The sequence below is a fragment of the Desmodus rotundus genome, chromosome 11, assembly GCF_022682495.2.
Source record: "Desmodus rotundus isolate HL8 chromosome 11, HLdesRot8A.1, whole genome shotgun sequence".
Classification (NCBI taxonomy): Eukaryota; Metazoa; Chordata; class Mammalia; order Chiroptera; family Phyllostomidae; genus Desmodus; species Desmodus rotundus.
In genome coordinates, this window is record NC_071397.1 from 10,200,039 (window position 1) to 10,218,610 (window position 18,572).

Genomic DNA, 18,572 nt, shown 5'->3' on the forward strand with positions numbered 1-18,572 from the left:
TCATCTTTCTCCTCTTCTCTATGTGTGGACCTTCATTCTACCTCTCCAAGATACTTTGAGTATATATTTTTTCCCTTGTTCATACCTTGTTACTGCCTCTTTAAATCAGCATGTCTATATTCCCTGTGTATGTGTGTGTGTGTGTGTGTGTGTGTGTGTGTGTATATATATATATATATATCTTCATTATATAATTATGTATATAATATGTATATGCTTTTTCAAAATTGTGACTAGTTCTAAATTAGATAGTAAGCAATTTTCAAGGCCCTGAGTCCAAAGCTGTACCTAATTTTATTATTTTTTATGGGTGAATGAATATTTATTTTAAAAATATTTTATTGTTGTTCAAGTACAGTTGTCTGCATTTACCCCCACCACTCCCCCCTACTCCAGCCATCCCCACCTCCCTCCCCTGCTTTCACCCCACCTTGGTTTTGTCCATGTGTCCTTTATAGCTGTTCCTGAAAACCCTTCCCCCTTTACTCCCCCATTATTCCCTCTCACCTCCCCTCTGGTTACTGATGATCAGATGGATCTTAATTTCAATGTCTCTGGTTATATTTTGCAAAACTATATCTAATTGAAAGAGCTTATTGGGAGAATAAATCTTCTAGTGCTTCCGATGGGATTTTAAGCTACTCATTTGGAACCTGCCTCTAAAAATATATACAACATACTGACTTAAGTTTACATTGAAGTGTGAGTTAATTCTGAATGTATTCTAATTTGGGGGGATGTGCAAGGAGAAATTGGAGGAAGAAAGTTCAAGAAAACTGGAGAAAGAAAACATATACTTTGAAATCATTGCTTATGGAAGATAATATATGGCATATTTCAGCCTATGCTGAACTTAAGGCTGATGGAACCAGTATGAAGGAGAAAGTGATCTCTCTTGTAAGCACCAAGTAGTCTTCTAAAGTGACTGCCATTTCTGTGAAAACCTGTGTATCTAAAGTACCTGAAATCTAAGCATTTCTGCATTAGATAACACAAAAAAGTCTGATTTAGAAAATGTCTAAGGGAGCCCTGGCTGGCGTGCTTCAGTGGGTTGAGTGCTGGCCTGTGAACCCAAAGGTTGCCAGTTCAATTCCCAGTCAGGGCACAGCTCTTCAGCAGCATGCCTATTAACAAAATATAAGTATTTGGGAAGCCCCTTACATTTCCCTCAGACACATACGAAGGCACTCTCTGGTTGTACTTTCTTTTGTTCTTTATGAAGTCTCGAGCCCCCTACTAGAGAGAGAGGGAGAGAAACATGGATGTGAGAGGCAGCTGATTGATGTTTCTTTCACACATCGATGTTTCTCTCTCCCTCTCTCTCCCCCTTTCCCTCTCTCTAAAAGTAAATAAGTAAAGTCTTTTTAAAAAGTGTCTAAATGTGACCTCTCAACTTTTTCAGAGGAAATGCGAAAACAAGGCTTATTGCAATGGCTTGGCTGTCTTGAGACTGGGAACACCACCTCTCCGGATCTACAGCTCACCGTGGGAGCCGTGATTGTGGAGGAAATGAGAGCGGCCATCGAGAGGCAGACTGGTTTTCAGTGTTCAGCCGGAATTTCACACAATAAGGTGACGGCAAGTGGTAGTTTCCAAAGAGAAACATAGATACCTGTAGTTAAATACAGCACGGATACATATAAGTGGGGCATTTAAATCATTTCCCACATACTTTGCAATGGGTTTCTGTTTAAAATTCCTGTTGAGGACTAAGTAGAAGCCTAAGTAATTCTTGCACATGGGAGTCGACATTGAACATATACTTTCCTAAGAAGCAGGCTGGAAAATTGGCAGAAAATGCTTATTTCTATAGTTGCACCCAAAGTATTTCCTTAATGACTGAACTGTCTAGGAAGGAGGAGGCTGGTCTTTGAATTTTATACATGAATCTATTTGTTTTCTTTTCATTTGCTGAATATTCTAGTATTATCTCATTTCTTTTTAAAAAGATTTTATTTATTTTTTTTAGGGAGGGGAAAAGAGGGAGAAAGAGGGAGAAAAACATCAATGTGTAGTTGCCTCTCACACGCCCCCTACTGGGGACCTGGCCTGCAACCCAGGCATGTGCCCTGACTGGGAATCAAACCAGTGACCCTTTGGCTCGCAGGTTGGCATTCAGTCCACTGAACCACACCAGCCAAGGCTAGTACTACCTCATTTATTAGGTGGAGTGGCCTAGGTGTTTTATGATTTGACTATTCCCCCTTTCCTAATGAAAGCAGGAAGAGAAATGCAATAGTAAAATGTTATTGACTTGACACTTTTGATTTATGAAATACAGACAATTCTCATTCCAGGGGCAGAATAACTGGTTTTCTGATTAAAGTGCAGTGAGGGTTCGGCTGGTGTGGCTCAGTGGATTGAGTGCCAACCTGCGAGCCAAAGGATCACTGGTTCGATTCTCAGTCAGGGCACATGAGAGGCAACCACATATTGAGGTTTCTCTCCCTCTCTTTCTCCCTCCTTTCACCTCTCTAAAAATAAATAAATAGAATCTTAAAAATAAAAGTGTAGTGAGGGTCCAGAATCTTCACCCCCCTGACTAGTCTCAATAATTGGGCAGTGGCTGATTACTGGTTACTACTTTTTCCCTCCCACCAATAAGAGCATAAGAGCAAGAGCAAAGTAGTTCAGCAAACTACTCAGCAGAGTTTGGGTGTTTGTTGGGTTTTTTTTTCCTGGTTGGGTAGAGGGAAGGAAAACCAAAGTCCTAATGTAATAACTTAAACCAGACTAAATGTTGCCCAGAAGTTCCAGAGAATTTGTCCAATGAATTTAAGAATGATTTTATATTTTCCCCACCAATTTTAATTTGCAAAGTGATAGCACTGAAATATCTTATTCTTTGAAAAGAATTCTCAAGGATTTAAACTTTTTTTCATTTTGAAGTCTTGTTTATAGTATGTTTGCTACTGGAGGGTGCTTCTGAGCCCAATCTCTATCAGAGACACCAAATTATGATAATGTGTATTAAATCCAGGACTCAAAAAGGACTAACCATTAATCAAGAAATATAAATAAATGGGTAAAACAAGTTTGTTTCAGCATTTTCATATGGGTATGTTAAGAAACGCATCATAAGTTGCTTCTGCAGCTTCTCTGCCTTTTACCCTCTTGAAGTGGGAGAACCGTAGGATTGCATGCAGGCGGAAGAAAGACTAAAGGAAGAGCAGGAAAGGATGTAGGAAGAACAATGCAGATGATGTTGGTGGGTCACGTTTTCCAGTGAGGATGTTGTAGGAAACCAAGGTTTAGAGGTGTCTTGAGTTTCTGGTCTCGTTTTCGTTTCTAATGCAGACACCACAGGTTGTAGCCCTTACGCTGTGTGTGTGTGTGTATGTTAACATTCATCGGTTCTCCACGTGGGTGTTGACAGCAATGAGGTTTTTACACTTTCCATACTGCAGGTCCTGGCAAAACTGGCTTGTGGACTAAACAAGCCCAACCGCCAGACGCTGGTCTCACACGGGTCAGTCCCTCAGCTCTTCAGCAACATGCCTATTAACAAAATGTAAGTATTTGGGAAGCCCTTAAATTTCCCTCAGACACACATGAAGGCACTCTCTGGTTGTACTTTCTTTTGTTCCTTATGAAGGATTGCAGCCAGGGAAAATTGGTACCAGAAAGGTGGGAGGGAGAGAACACAGGAAATTTTGAAAAACACAGAATTTTTTCTTTTCTTTTTTCTTTTTGCCATTTACATTTTTATTGTGGAAAACATGTAACATACAATTCACCACGTTAACCAATTTTAGCCACACTGTGTAGTCACATTAAGCACATTGACATGGCTGTGCAGGCATCCCCCCCGCCTGTCTGCAGAACTCTCTTCATCTCCCCAAATGGAAACACCACGTCCATTCAACACCAACTCCTCGCTCCCCGCTCCCCCAGCCTCTAGCGACCAGCACTCCGCTTTCTGTTTTTATGAATTTGACGTCACGAGGCACCTCATATAGGTGGAATCATACAGTATTTTCCTTCTGTTTTTTTTTAAAGTATATTTTGTAGAATTTTTCTTAATGAAACTTCAATTCTAAATCCTCTGTGGAAGATACTTAATACTGAATTTTTTTAAATGAACTGATTTTTAGATGTATGTTTAACTTCCCTCTAGACTTTTTATTCAACTCTGTTACTAAATAACATACATAGGAGTTTTACCTCTTCTAATATCATATAAAGATGCTCAGGACTACTGATTGCTCCCAAACAAGGCATGAAAGAAGCCAAAAAAAATGAATAAACTAGTCAATGCCTGGTGTGCCGGCCAGTCGTTGGTGTTGTGTGGCCTTGTCAAGGGCTCCCAGGACCACTGACAGGACAAGACACAGCAGTTCAAAGCAACAGGGAAGGCGGCCTCACAGGACTGTGTGTAATCGCTAACTGACCTGTACAGGCAGTTTCCAAAGTTCATAGAAGAGAAGAGGAATCTGAGGAGGATTTATGAAAGATGCATGGGATTTGTTTTGAGATTTGGCAAATTTGGAGAGTCAAGAGATAGAAGAGCAACAGCAATTTGGACAATGTTTTGAACACAAAGAAAGAGTATGAGGTATTTTCAGTGACCTGGGACATACACAGTTTAGCTGGACCAAACTGAGGAAGAGAAGTGATGGAAATAGTACTGAAAAGATTGGCTGAAGTCAGATTGTAGGAGGCCTCAAAGGCCAGGCTGAAGACGTTTTATTCTAAAATGTAAAAGGTTTTAGCTGTAGAAAGGATGTCTCGGAGGGTTGGAATTTTAATCCCTAAATGGAACAGTGGATTCTGTACAATTGAAAGTTTTATATACAGTTGGCTTAATGGTAATTAATGACTTCAACTTTTTGTTTTTGCTATTGTTAATCTCCTTCCCAGGTCCTAACCCTCAGAATATCTGAATTCCCAGAATCATTAGCTCTTACAGCACAATATTAATAGTCTACAGGACCAACATGTGCCCTCATTTTCCTTGAACCTTCTGGAGATCTACTTACACAAGCAAAATATCTTACACCTGCTGCAAACTAGATATTTGGGATATGAACTATAAATTCCTTGTCTTTTTTGTTAGCCGTAGTCTCGGAGGAAAGCTGGGAGCCTCTGTCATTGAAATCCTGGGGGTAGAGTACATGGGTGAACTGACCCAGTTCACTGAATCCCAGCTCCAGAGTCATTTTGGGGAGAAGAATGGGTAAGTGATTCCTAATACTTTTCAATCATAACCGTTATGGAAATACTAAATTCAAATATAGACTAAAACATTTAATAAAATCTAGGCCTATTTTTAGGTTAGCATTTATTCCTCAAGATAATTTTATTGCTCCTTTTGCTTTAAAATATTAGGTAACTACCCTGGCTGGTGTGGCTCAGGGATTGAGTGCCGGCCTGCAAACTGAAAGGTCTCTGGTTCAATTCCCGTTCAGAGCACATGCCTGGGTTGCAGGTCAGGCCCCCAGTTGGGAGCGTGAGAGAGGCAACCAATAGAAATGTTTCTCTTGCACATCCATGTTTCTCCCCCTCTCTTTCTCCTTCCCTTCCCCTCTCTCTGAACATAAATAAAATTAAAAACCCCCAAAATATTAGATAACAATGGCCTGTCAATCTAGAGTAATTTTTTCATGTATATTAATAGGTTGATTGGAACTGTCACTTCTTTTTCAATAGGTTTTAGAGAGAGAGAGAGGGAAACATGGATTTGTTGTTCCCCTTATTTATGCACTCACTGGTTGATTCTTGTACGTGCCCTCACAACCCACAACCTTGTCTTACTGGGATGATGCTCTAACCAACTGAGCTACTGGCCAGGGCCAAGGAACTGTTACTTTGAAGCTTGGATATATGAGGTCTGTCCAGAAAAAGACCAGCCATTGTTAATATAACAAGAACGGTTTGTGTGACATGGATGTAACCTGGCAGCCAAGGGGAGTGGACTGGAATGCACATGTGTGAACAAGAACGACTTCACTGTACTGTTCCATGGGGGCGGTAGATGCCGTTGAGTGGGCATGTGTCGTGTGTGGCCGTTGCATTCAAAATGACTGAGTGAGTAAGAGCAACGAATCTGCAACATATTTTGTGTTTAGCTTGAACATTCCTCCTCGGGAACTATTCAGATGGTTCAGAAGGCCGCAACTCTGGGCAATTGGTGATGCGCAGCTTTATCACAGCAATGCTCCTGCTCATGCATCAGGTCTTGTGCAGAGTTTTTTGGAGAAACATCAGATCACCCAGGTGACTCAGCCCCATAAAGCCCAGATTTGGCGCCCTGCAATATCTGGCTTTTCCCAAAACTCACCTTTGAAAGGGAAGAGATTTCAGATCATCGATGAGATTCAGGAAAATATGAAGGGGCAGCTGATGGCGATTGGGAGAACTGTGTGAGGTCCCAAGGGGCCTCCTTTGAAGGGAACTGAGGTGTCATTGTCCTATGTACAATGTTTCTTGTAGTTTGTATCTTCTTCAATAAGTGTCTCTATTTTTCATGTTACATGGTTGGATACCTTCTGGACAGACCTCATATATAAGTACATCATCTATGTATGCTGATATTTCCTTAAAATCCTGTATTTAGGCTTACTAAGCACCAAAAAACTTGGTGATATTAATCAGTAGCTTGCTTGGCACGTTTCAGAAATACAAATGACTTGGCTTTGGAAAGCATAACCAGCTTTCCCCTCCTTGGCATCACTATATTGCATTGGGAAGGACAGGCATTCTGTCAGAAGTGAGGTGTATTTAATTTTGGACAAACTTTTTCATGAAGGGGACAAAAGGGTAATATCATATACGTATTTTGTTTAAACAAGAATAATCATTAGCTTTCACCTTAACGAGTTTTGCTGGTTTTATTAGATCTTGGCTATATGCCATGTGCCGTGGAATTGAACACGATCCAGTTAAACCCAGGCAAGTTCCCAAAACCATTGGCTGCAGCAAGAACTTCCCAGGAAAAACGGCCCTAGCTACTCGGGAACAGGTAGGCAGGAACTCTTGACAGAACATTGCCTCTTCTAAGGGGGTTTAGTGGGTAGGTTTTGGTAGCTGCAGAAGGTTTAATTAGATGGAATTAATGTTAGATTGAATCTTTATGCTGTAAAGTATGAAGAGGATAGAAGTTCTTTTTTGTGTATTGAAAATTGACTAGTTTTAATCGGATTTATTATTTTTCCTTTTTTCTACCTAAAAAGAAATAAAATGGAAATGCTAGAAATTTGAAATGGATTGTTCATTTTTTGGTAATTGAAAACTTGGAAGGCCTAGGATATTGTGTCTCAAGTTTGTGTCTTTTTTTTTCTTCCTCAGAGCTGGAACATGCCAGAAATTCACCTGATGGCATGCCAGCAGGAAAACAAAATGAAAATTTTGCGCTAGGGCAGGTTAGAGTACTGAAAATTTCTATGATCTGTTGATCCTTTGGTTTTGGGGAAAACTTTATTTCACACTTCTATTTGGAAGAGAGCTTAACAAATCCACCGTCTAGTTCTAAAATAAACCTATGGTTTTCAAGTGAAAGGTTAAAGTCTCAATACTTTTTTTTTTAGGTACAATGGTGGCTTTTGCAATTAGCCCAGGAATTAGAGGAGAGACTAACGAAGGACCGAAATGATGTAAGATTTTTTCTCTATTCCAGGGGTGAGATTTGGGGTTTAAAACCAGTTTAAATATCTTACCTTATAGAGTAGAAAAAAAGATACAAAAAAAATCAGCTGAGAAATATTAAGAAATCATTTATCTTCTTCCATAAAACTCAACGATCTTCAAAAGCCTGCTTCTCCAAACATAGACTATTCTTTCATTACCGTTTACCTCTACCTTTGTGTATACTTCTTTATCTAACCACTCCCGCTGCCCTGAACATAAGGTGGGTCTTTACGAGAGTAAAGAGCCACTAAGCAGGACATTTAGGGGTTAGACTGTAAATTACTGGACTTAAACCTAGTGCATATGACCCTGGCTGGTATGGCTCAGTGGACTGAGCGCCAGCCTGTCAATTCCTGGTCAGGGCACGTGCCTGGGTGGTGGGCCAGGTTCCCAGTTGGGGGCATGCAAGAGGCAACCAGTCAATGTTTCTCTCACACATCTCTCCTCTTTCTCCCTCTCTCCCTTCTCTCTAAAAGTTAATTAATTAATTAATTTTACAAAACCTAAGCAAGTAAAACCCAGTCCGTGTGACAAAGAAGTACTGATAGTTTAAGAGGCAGAGTACTAAGTGAGAGACTTGACATCTGAAGATTCATTTCTTTATCCACTCTTCCAAAAAAAACCCTTTTTTACTGATGTATATTTTTTAAAGATTTTTTTATTTATCTATTTTTAGAGAGAGAGGAAAGGAAGGAGAGAGAGGGAGAGAAACATCAATGTGTGGTTGCCTCTCATGTGCCCCATCGCTGGGGACCTGGCCTGCAACCCAGGCATGTGCCCTGACTGGGAATTGAACCAGCGATCCTTTGGTTTGCAGGCCAGCACTCAATTCACTGAGCCACATCAGCCAGGGATTACTGATATATATATATTTTTACATACCATAAAATTCACTTGTTTAAAACAATTCACACATTTACAGTATCCAGTTCAGTACTTCTAGTGTTTTCCAGTTGTTCAACTATTCCACAGTTTAAGAACATTTTCATCATCCAAAAGGAAATCCTGTCCGTACAGCAGTTACTCTGCCAATCCGAGGCAGTTACTAAGTCTCCTTTCCGTCTCTACAGAAGTATTCTGGACAGTTCATGTAAATGGAGTAATACAGTGTGTAGCCTTTTATGCGTGGCTTGACATCTTTAAGTTAACGTAAGATTTTTAGGTTTACCCACATTGTAGCACGTATCAGTACTTTATTCCTTTATATAACTGAATAATATTCTATTATATAAATATTTCCACATTTTGTTTACCTATTCATCAGTGAATAGATGTTTGTTTCCACTTTTTGGCTACTATGAATAATGTTGCTATGAATGTTCATCTACGGATTCTTGTGTAGACATATGGTTTTCATTTCTCTTGCTCCTGTATCCCTAGGAGTAGAATTACTGGGTCACATGGTCACTCCGTGTTTAGCATTTTGAGGCTGTTGCTGCACTGTTTTACATTCCCAGCAATGTGAGAGGGTTCTAATTTCTTTATGCTTTTGTTATTGCCTTTTAAAAATTTTTAGCCCTATTAGTAGGGGTGATGAAGTTTGTGGTTTTCAGGTGCTTATCGGCCATATTCTTTCTTATCCTTTGGGGAGGAATGTCTATGGAGATCCTTTACTCAGGTTTAAATGGGTTGTCTCTTTATTGTGTTTTAAGGGTTCTTTATATATTCTGGGTACAAATCACTTGTCAGATATATAATTGGCATTTTTTTCCTCCCATTCTGTGGGTATTTTTTTTTTTTTCATTTTCTTGATGGTATCATTTGATGTGTCCTTCCCTTTTGGAACATCTGGGAGTCCTACACATCAACTGTATACTGGAAGGTATCATCCAGAACTACCTGTATGTGCTCCTTTTTCACTGAATTGGTGGTGGTTATTTGTTCTTTGGTGAATAACATAAAGAGGGGTATGATCCCAGTTGTGTTGTGGGCCTATTTGACTTTGCCCAGTAGGTGTAGCCCTGTTCCCATCTCCATAAGCCTCTGAGACTCCCCATGCTGTTGATATGCAGTAGGGATGCCTGAGAAAGTTCATCCATCTTTTAAGCTTAAAAGAACTTTATGCCAAAAATAATCCTAGACATAGACTATCATATCATTTTACTTTAAAATATTCTACTGGCTTTCCTTCACACTTAACTCATGTGTGGATTTTTTTATTCTATAATGACCAATGTGATTTGGTCTCTGGCTTCTTCTCTGACCTCATTTCCTATCCTCTCTCCCTTACTCCTCTTTAGTTTCTGCTCCACTGGCTCCTTTCCCTTTTATTTAACACACCAACCAAACTCTCACCTTAGCACTTGTGTACCTGCTGTTCCTTCAGCCTGGAGAATCTTTGCTCTTATATTCTTATTTACTCAGGTCTGGGCTTAAATATAAGAGGGTAGCTGGGGAAGGCAGAGGCTGCTGATATAAGAGGGGACCTTCCTCAGCTACCCTGGTATATCAGCAGCCTCCAGAACTCTGCCTTACTCTGCTTTTTTCCATAGCACTTTGTAGTCATTTCTATTACACGTCTACTTGTTTATTAACTGTAGCTCCTACTACAAGATGAGATCCATTAGGGCCTGGACTTTATTTTGTTCTATCCTGTGTCTCTAGATAGGGCCTGATATGTAGTAGGCATATACTTATGCTTGAATGGTTTTAGTCAACAAGGACTCCTTTGTAATTGCCAATGTGTATTCTCTCAAGATATGCAAATCTGTAGGTATTTGCAAAATGTACAAAATTACAAATTGTATTTTTACTCCCTAAAATGCTGGTTTGGCTGTATTTGCCTAGGGGTGTTTCTGCTCACTAATATCTTTTGATTTTGAGGGGAGCCCAATAATAGAATTTTTAATCTTCTTCTATTCTGCCTCTTGATCTTTGTTTCTTAGTTTGCTTTGCATCTAGAGTATTCAGACGCCCCAGCTGGTGTGGCTCAGTGGGTTGAGTGTGGGCCTGCGAACCAAGAGGTCGAGGTTCAATTCCCAGTTAGAGCACATGCCTGGGTTGCGGGCCAGGTCCCCAGCGGGTGGGGGGGGCACGAGGGCAACCACACATTGATGTTTCTCTCCCTCTCTCTCCTTCTCTTCCCCTCTCTCTAAAATGAATAAATAAACTCTTTAAAAAATGTAAAACGTATTCAGATACTTAGATTCACTGAAAGGTGAACTGATGACCTTGCTTCTGGAGGCAGGCTCACTACACTGTCTCTTCTAGTGATAGGCTGTAAACGGGGGGTGCGAGTGAGAACTTCTGCTGTTATTAAACACAAGAGCATCAGGGCAGGTTAAAGAATAGACCCACTACTCGATCTTGATGTCCTAGCTTGGAACTTCCTTCCAGACAATTACTTATACGAGCTCTTAAGTCACAAAATAGAATATAGTACTGTAGGTATTTGTTATAAGCTTCCTGCATAGACAATATAAAAAAGCATTCAGAAGAGTCCATTTTCATTTATTCTGTCCCATTCCCATCACCTATGGAAATTTCCTAGATATTCTAATAATCCATCATCCAAATTATATCTTCTCCAATTTCTTCTATTAAAAAATAGCGCAATTTAAAAAAAATTAATTAAACTTGACTATTTCCAAATCATTCTGTCACCCTAGTTCTTTTAATGTCCCCTTGAAGCAGAACCACTCTGGGTTCTATTCCTCTGCGTTCCATTGCCCACCACTGGTAAAACTGTGACTCCCAATGCCAGAGTCTTATGAAAAGGAATGGAACTATTTATTCAAAAGTTATACAGGTTTAGAATAATGGCAGAATTCTACCATTAAATCCCACTTCCTTTAGAAACCCAAAACACCCATAATCACTCAGTCCTGCCTCCTTTTGCCAAACCAGGCCAGTCAGGGGTGCCATCACTCAGGAAAATAGAAGTCTATGTAGCATTGTTGGGCAGATTCCTGTCTGTATTCCGGTTTTTTCCAGTCATCCATTCTTGGCTAGGCTCCTGCTCTTAATTCAGAACAGTGTAGCCCCTCCTCATGGTGGGCTGGTGGGGGTCCTTCTGCATCTTTTCAAACCACGTGGCCAAGACAGCCTTTTCTGCTCCCAAGCTGTATGGTTAAGAGAATATGGCTGCCCCACATTTGGGTTTAAATCTTGGCTCTGATCTTCCTCCAAAACCCCATTTCTGACTCCTCCCACAAAGGGTTACACCTACTAGTCCTCTGGTTTCTTCTGCCTTTCTCTGCTTCCAATATTAGTCTGGGCAGTCTCTCCCTTGTGATGTGGGAATCGCCTCTGGTAACCTACCTCCTGGCTGCATCATGGGTTAGAGTCCTGCCTGGTCTCTCTGGTTGTTAGCATTACTAAAACACTGGCCAAGTTCTTTAGATACACAAAGGAACTCTCAATGGCCCTGTTCCGATTCCCCTTCCCCCAAGCCAGGCTAGTGGGGGATCTGGGGACCTCTAGCTCAGCACCCCATTACACTCTCACCGAGTTCAGTATACAGAATCCAGATGCTCATGGTAACTCTAGTTCTGTTCTCAATCCTCTTATACCCACAGAATGACAGGGTAGCCACGCAGCTGGCCGTGAGCATTCGTGTACAAGGAGACAAACGTCTCAGCAGTCTGCGCCGCTGCTGTGCCCTTACCCGCTACGATGCTCACAGGATGAGCCGCGACGCATTTGCTGTCATCAGGAGCTGTAATACTTCAGGAATACAAACCGAATGGTGAGTCTCTTTCTAGCTCATCTGCTCAGAAGAGACTTATATCCTGTCTTGCTCTAAACTCGCTCTACATAAGCTTTCCAGCCGGGATAGGTTCTTTGTGACTGGCCAGCAGGACCTATTACAGAAGGGAAGGGTCACGCACAAAGGAGAGAACACAGTAGAAACAACAGAAAAAAGGCAGATCGGCTGCAACTTCTTTGACTACGTCTGGTACAGTCCAGTTCCCAGGGGTAGGTTTGAGATTCAAAGTGAATCAACACCGCCCTGCCCTGGCCAGGTGGCTCAGTTGGTTAGAGCATTGTCCTGACACACCAAGGTTGCGGGTTCGTTCCCCAGTCAGGGCACATACAGGAAACCACCAATGAATGCATAAGTAAGTGGAACAACAAGTCAATGTTTCTCTCCCTCTCTCTCTCAAATTAATAAAGTTTTTAAACATTAAAAAAAAGAAAAAATACTATCCTTACCTGTATCAATTTGCAATAGTCTGGGGAATGACCATTTGCACCTGGGAGTACAGAATTCAAGTTTCAAGAATATAGCACACTTGGGAACTTCTTTCTGAACTTTTTCATTTTTCCATCTTCCTTGATAGTGAAACTGACCCATATTCATCGATAATCTCTAACACCTCAACTCAGTTACAAGCTCCACTAGTATAATACCAATTGCCATATTATAATAAACTTCAGTTGATCATGAAAAATAACCAAATATATGATTGGAGTGTGTTCATTTACTGTCCAGGTATTATTTTCAGTGTTGGAATCCTTTAACTATTTAACGTAGCCTGTTACATTTAAAAAATAAAAGTATTCCAAATTCACACTGGAAATATAATTATGTGAGGAAAATAAATTGGTTATTTATTTAGAGACCTAGACTGAAGATTATAAGAAATAAGTTTAGTTTAACCACGTAAGTTATTAATTATCTAAATATATGGGCCAACACTATTATATGTACAAAGACTACTATATAGTCTTTGTTTTTAGAATAATTAACTTTACAACCTGGTATATTTATTTTCAAAAATTGAATATTTTTACTGAACAAAATGACAATGGTGATACTGTGTTCATATGAAACCTTAAAAATTGACAGACTATAATAGATATATTATTCACCACGAGCTTGAAACCTACTGATAGAGAAACATCAAAATTATCTGATTGTGAGATTCCCCAAGCATGAAACTGGAGGACAGTGAGATACTGTTGTAATAATTTTAAAATAGCATTCACTCTTTATGTCTTTGAGGGACTAATCTGTATGTAAAAGCACATTTCATCTTCTGAAATTCAACTCATGTGCCAATTTACTTGAGTAATTAGACATAATGAGGAACTTTGGAGCAGAAATTTCTTGAAATGTTTCTGTGACTAGGAGAGGTAACCAAAAGCCATTGTGGAATTTCATTTTCCAGAACCTCCAGAGCTGAGAGCCCGTCAGCGTTAGAGTTAGGTGGTGCCCTCTTAAAAAACAGGAGAATGGGTAAGAGGCTGTGTTCAGGAGTCTCTCTAGTCTAAATATTCTAAAAGCCTTTTTGTTGCCCTGAGTAAAATTTCTTGTCCTAACCCTGAATTACAGCAGCTCTGAAGCAGCATCGTAGGAAAACAATGGCACCGAGCTGTCAGGGACTCCCTCTTATACACGTGGAGCTTGGCTCACCAAGTCAGCGATTCTCAAGGAGTGGTCCCGAATCAGCAACATCAACACCCGCTAGGAACTTGTTAGCAAGGCAAATTCTCTGCCCATCCCAGATTTATTGAATCTCTATTGATCTGATACACCCTGAAGTGTGAGATCCAATGCAGTAAGAATCTCCTGCTGTGGCAGAACCAGAATCCCAGTTATTTGTCATTCAGATCTGTGACCTGGTGCTAATCTTGTTCTCATACTTTCCATACAGGTCCCCTCCTCTCACGATGCTTTTCCTCTGTGCTACCAAATTCTCTGCCTCTGCCTCTTCGTCTTGCACAGACATCACGGTCTTCTTGAGTAACGACTCGAGTTCTCTGCCAAAGGTGCCAGTTGCCAGTCCAGAAACTAAGACCCAGGGAAGTAGCCCATCGGTAACAGGCACTAAGAAAGCAGCCACTTCTCTGGAATCATTTTTCCAAAAAGCTACAGAAAAGCAGAAAGTCAAAGAGGCTTCACTTTCATCCCTCACTGCCACTTCCCAGGCCCTCAAGAGCAATTCACCACTGAAGCTCTCGTTACCTTTCCAAACCAGCCGTACTACAGGAATCGAGCCCTTCTTTAAGCAGAAAAGCCTGCTTCTGAAGCAGAAGCAGCTTAATGATCCTTCGGTTGTCATCCCTCCTCAAAATCTGCAGTCTAGCCCTAAAAAGTTATCAAAGTATTTTCCAACAAAGTATCCTGATTCTGCCCCCGTCTGTGAAGAGGTTTTGAAGCTTGAATCCTTTAAAGCAACTCCTGCAGAGATGGATTTGGTCCAAAAGAGCCAGAGCAGGCTTGCCTCTTTAATCTCCCAGTCTGCTCTGGAGGGGGCTCAGAAGGCAACTACCACCCCAAGCCTGCTGCCTACCGAGGACCAAGTGCCCTGTGAGAAGTGTGGCTCCCTGGTACCCGTGTGGGAGATGCCGGAACATATGGACTATCATTTTGCACTGGAGTTGCAGAAATCCTTTTTGCAGCCCCACCCCTTTCACCCCCAGGTTGTTCCTGCCAGTTCTCCTCAAGGCAAAAGAAATCCCAAGAGCCCTTTGGCCTCTAGTAATAAACGCGCTCGGCCTGAGGGCATGCAGACCTTGGAATCATTTTTTAAGCCATTAACACCCTAGGTGCTGTCCTCAGGCTGGCTGCAGTGTTTTAATATTTCATCTATAACCTGGGAAATGGAAATATGTTTACTTTTTAAGGAAATTCATAACTATAAAAATTTTATAAGAAGAATAATTTGGTTAAATGCTGAATTTAGGCTCTTATCTCTTCACAGGCATGGATGCTAATTTCACTGCAAATAGAAATGTAAAAATTTGTCTTCCGGAGATACACCTGCTTTGTGTTTTTAATCATGAAGTGTTTAGGGAGGCAGGGTCAAATAGTCACAGATGCGTGGGCCCTGAGCCTTGGAGATGTGGTCCCTGATCTGACACTGCCTCTTCTACTGAAGTGCATGGCCTCGAGCAAGTCACTTTCCTCATCTTTGAGAGGAGCAAGATTGAGATAATGCCTTCCAGAATACTGAAGATGAAGGACAATTTCTTAAAGTACTGTAGCACAGAAGGAACTAAGTAAAAAAGTTTTTAAAAAAAAAATGTTCTACCTCTGTGACAGGCTTCTCAATAGGTACTGAATTTCATACAGGCAAACTGTGTGGATAGCCACAGTTCTAGCCATTGGCCTTCTACCTCTTGCGTTTTGTTCTCATGTACCAGGTTGTTACTGGAGCAGTCCAGGAACCCTGTTTAGACTGGGTAAATCATGACCAGAACTAGATTACCCCTAGGCCTTTGCTACAGCATCGGAGGCCATTTTAACAGGTTTTACAGAACTTGTTAAGATGGTCTCTGCTGCATCTCCACCCCAGCTGAGTCAGAATCCGTATATTAACAAGATTCCTCAGGGTGTTACCTTAAAGTTGGAGAAATGCTGATCTAGAAGATACCAACAGCTGGCCAGGTTTGTAAAGAGCATTTTCTTAAACCCTGGAGGACAAATTTAAAGGGTAGGTATTTATTTGGGCCTTCGGGGTCACTGGTGTGCTCCCCTCTTCCCCGCTTAACTGACTACTTAGCTTAGGGTTTTAAGTTGCTGTAGCTTTTTGCACCTTCAACATTTCCAGTGCTGTATTCTTCTTCTCTGCTCTCATATGTGGAAAGCTAGCTTTTTTTTTTTCCTTTTCTGATATGGGGGACCTTGCGTGAAACTGAAGATGAACCCAGGTAGGTGGTAGTGAGGGAGTGCAGAAGTAGGGAGAACGGTGCACAGATTTCCTCTGGATACATCTACAAAAACCAATGGCTTTTTAAGCTTATTTATAAACTGGGGGGTATGTTTTTAGTTTGAAGGAGGAGGAAAACAATCGAAAACCACTAGGTCTAACAGGAAATTTCTTCTCCAGAAATATTGAAATGTCTAATAAAAGACAGTATTTACTGTGTATATGGTCCTTTCCCTACTAGGTCTGTGGTTTCTTGGAGGCAAGAATTCTTCACGGTGCCTTGCACATAATAGATACTTAGTATTCATTAGATGAAACGTATAATGAAAAGTTGCAGGTGGTTACCAGAACTGGGAAAATAAAAATATACATACTACTGGGGGACTGAGGCAGGGGGCTGTCTTCTACAGTCTTTTATCCCCCTAAATGTCCCCTTGCCCTGAAGTGAGTGGCTCACTGGAGTTCCTGGAGATGTGTCACTAAGTACTGAGCGGATTTTCCAAAATTTCCCTTCCTAATCCAGGAAGAGTTTTTAGAAATCTTTTTTAAATAAAAAATGCATTTTTGTTCTTTAACAGGTGATTGTATGCAGCTTTCATATTTCAAATCCACTTATGACCTTAAAAAGTTGCTTTAATTCAGTGGTTTATAAGAATGAATTATGCCAGGATGTCACCGTGCTGCCTCTGTTGTCATTGATAGCAGCCAGAAGCCCAACGGGGGTCCTGCTGGGAGCTTATTGATAGGAGCTTGTGGAGAAGCAACAATGGCAAGAGGGTATTTAGACTGTAAATACTGAGAATTTATGAGGATTACTTGAAAGTTTTGGTTTGGATGAGGCGACTCTTCACTAACCTACAAACTCTGAAGACCTTTGAGACACTTGCTCCTATTCGTGGGCAGTGGCGTTAAACCCATGCAGGGCCTCAGAAGTGATGCCCTTCGGGCTCCTCAGCCCTCCTGCTAACGCTCCTCTCCTGGCTCCCTAGCAATGTGCTCTAGCAACAGGGGACTTTTACTTTGTGCTGGCAGCTGGAGATGAGCTCTTTGGTGGCTCTGCTGCCAACTTTCTGGAGTGCCTCCTGGTATAAAAAGGTACACTTTGTATTAAGTTTGGACTTTACTCCTTCGCCTCCCCTCACTTGGGAACAGTGGTGTGATTAATCTGTCATTTGTTTGGTGTATGTTATTTCTTTACTTGGCTTATTGAGACGTTGTACCCTGGCTGGTGTGGCTCAGTGGATTGAATGTGGGCCTGTGAATCAAAAGGTTGCCAGTTTGATTCCCAGCCAGGGCACATGCCTGGGTTTCAGGCTGGGTCTACAAGTTGGGGGGTGTGCTAGAGGTGACCTGTTGATGTTTTTGTCACACATTGATGTTTCTCCCCCTTTCTTTCTCCCTCCCTTCCCCTCTCTCTAAAAATAAATAAAACCTAAAAAAAAAGATTAAAAAGAGATACTGTATGCTACTCACTGGCTTATGAAATTGTAATTCCCACAGTGAACCTGTGCTTAATAAATTGCTGGCAAAGACAGAAATCAATCTCAGAGCATAACTTTGCTGCCTGTCCAAAACAAAAACAAACAAAAAAATGTAGTTTTTGCTGAATATAACCTTTCCTCATAGCTCAGCAACTGTACCGAAGGGAATAAACCACAGGAGGAAGCTCTTCAATCATAGGCTTCTTAGCAGCAAGTTAAACCAGTGATATTTTGAAAAGCAGCTGAGCTTGAGAGGTAGGGAAACTATCACTTTAATACCCTGGAGGCAGAGTGCTCCAGGGGACCTTGGGCCAAGTTTATCACTAAATTTCTTTTGAAAGGCTCAGTACTCAAAATGCAGTCCCTGGTTTTTGTAGTTGACTTTAACATCGGCCCTATTTCTCTACCCATAAACTGTGATAATCAGGTATTCTGAACACAGAAACGGGAAGGGACTAAGGTTTGGCTAGGTGGCCCTATAACTCCAAGAAGCCAGTTTAGTACATAAACCTCACTTCAGACTATTTTGCATTGCAAGAAAAAGCATAAAGCTCAGATTACCATGTCTCTAAATTCTAGTCTTCATTAAGTAGCTGGCATACTAATTTCCAAATCTCTGACACAGTCGTGGGCCTCCTAACCACTGTGACCATTAGCAAGTGGCCAATTCCTCAAGTATGGGGTGGTTACCTATCTCAGCTAAAAAGGTAGCAGTTTTGCTTTCTGTTTTGTTCACTCAAAGAGCTATGCAAAACAGGCCTGAATGCTTGATCACAGTACTGGAACATTGACCACGTGGGAGAGAGGAAAGACAGAATAGCAAATGAGATATTAGATGAGTTCTTTCCTCATTCTGGGCTCAGCGGTG

General features: G+C 41.1%; 1 protein-coding gene across 3 annotated transcripts in view; it reads left to right on the plus strand.

Annotated features, from left to right (window-relative positions):
• The window catches only part of POLH (DNA polymerase eta), a 31,698-nt gene extending 13,464 nt beyond the window's left edge, over nt 1–18,234 (plus strand). Inside the window, exons 5-11 of one of the 3 annotated variants that reach the window (XM_024557840.4) lie at nt 1,403–1,572; nt 3,408–3,511; nt 5,057–5,176; nt 6,838–6,961; nt 7,527–7,592; nt 12,144–12,313; nt 14,226–18,229. In XM_024557840.4, the coding sequence (XP_024413608.2) occupies nt 1,403–1,572; nt 3,408–3,511; nt 5,057–5,176; nt 6,838–6,961; nt 7,527–7,592; nt 12,144–12,313; nt 14,226–15,120 (1,649 nt within the window). In that variant the 3' untranslated portion in view covers nt 15,121–18,229. Of the gene's footprint in view, nt 1–1,402; nt 1,573–3,407; nt 3,512–5,056; nt 5,177–6,837; nt 6,962–7,526; nt 7,593–12,143; nt 12,314–14,225 lie in introns of all 3 variants that reach the window. The other 2 variants (XM_045193032.2, XM_045193033.3) reach the window with 2 other exon arrangements.
• Nucleotides 18,235–18,572: the final 338 nt, after the last annotated feature.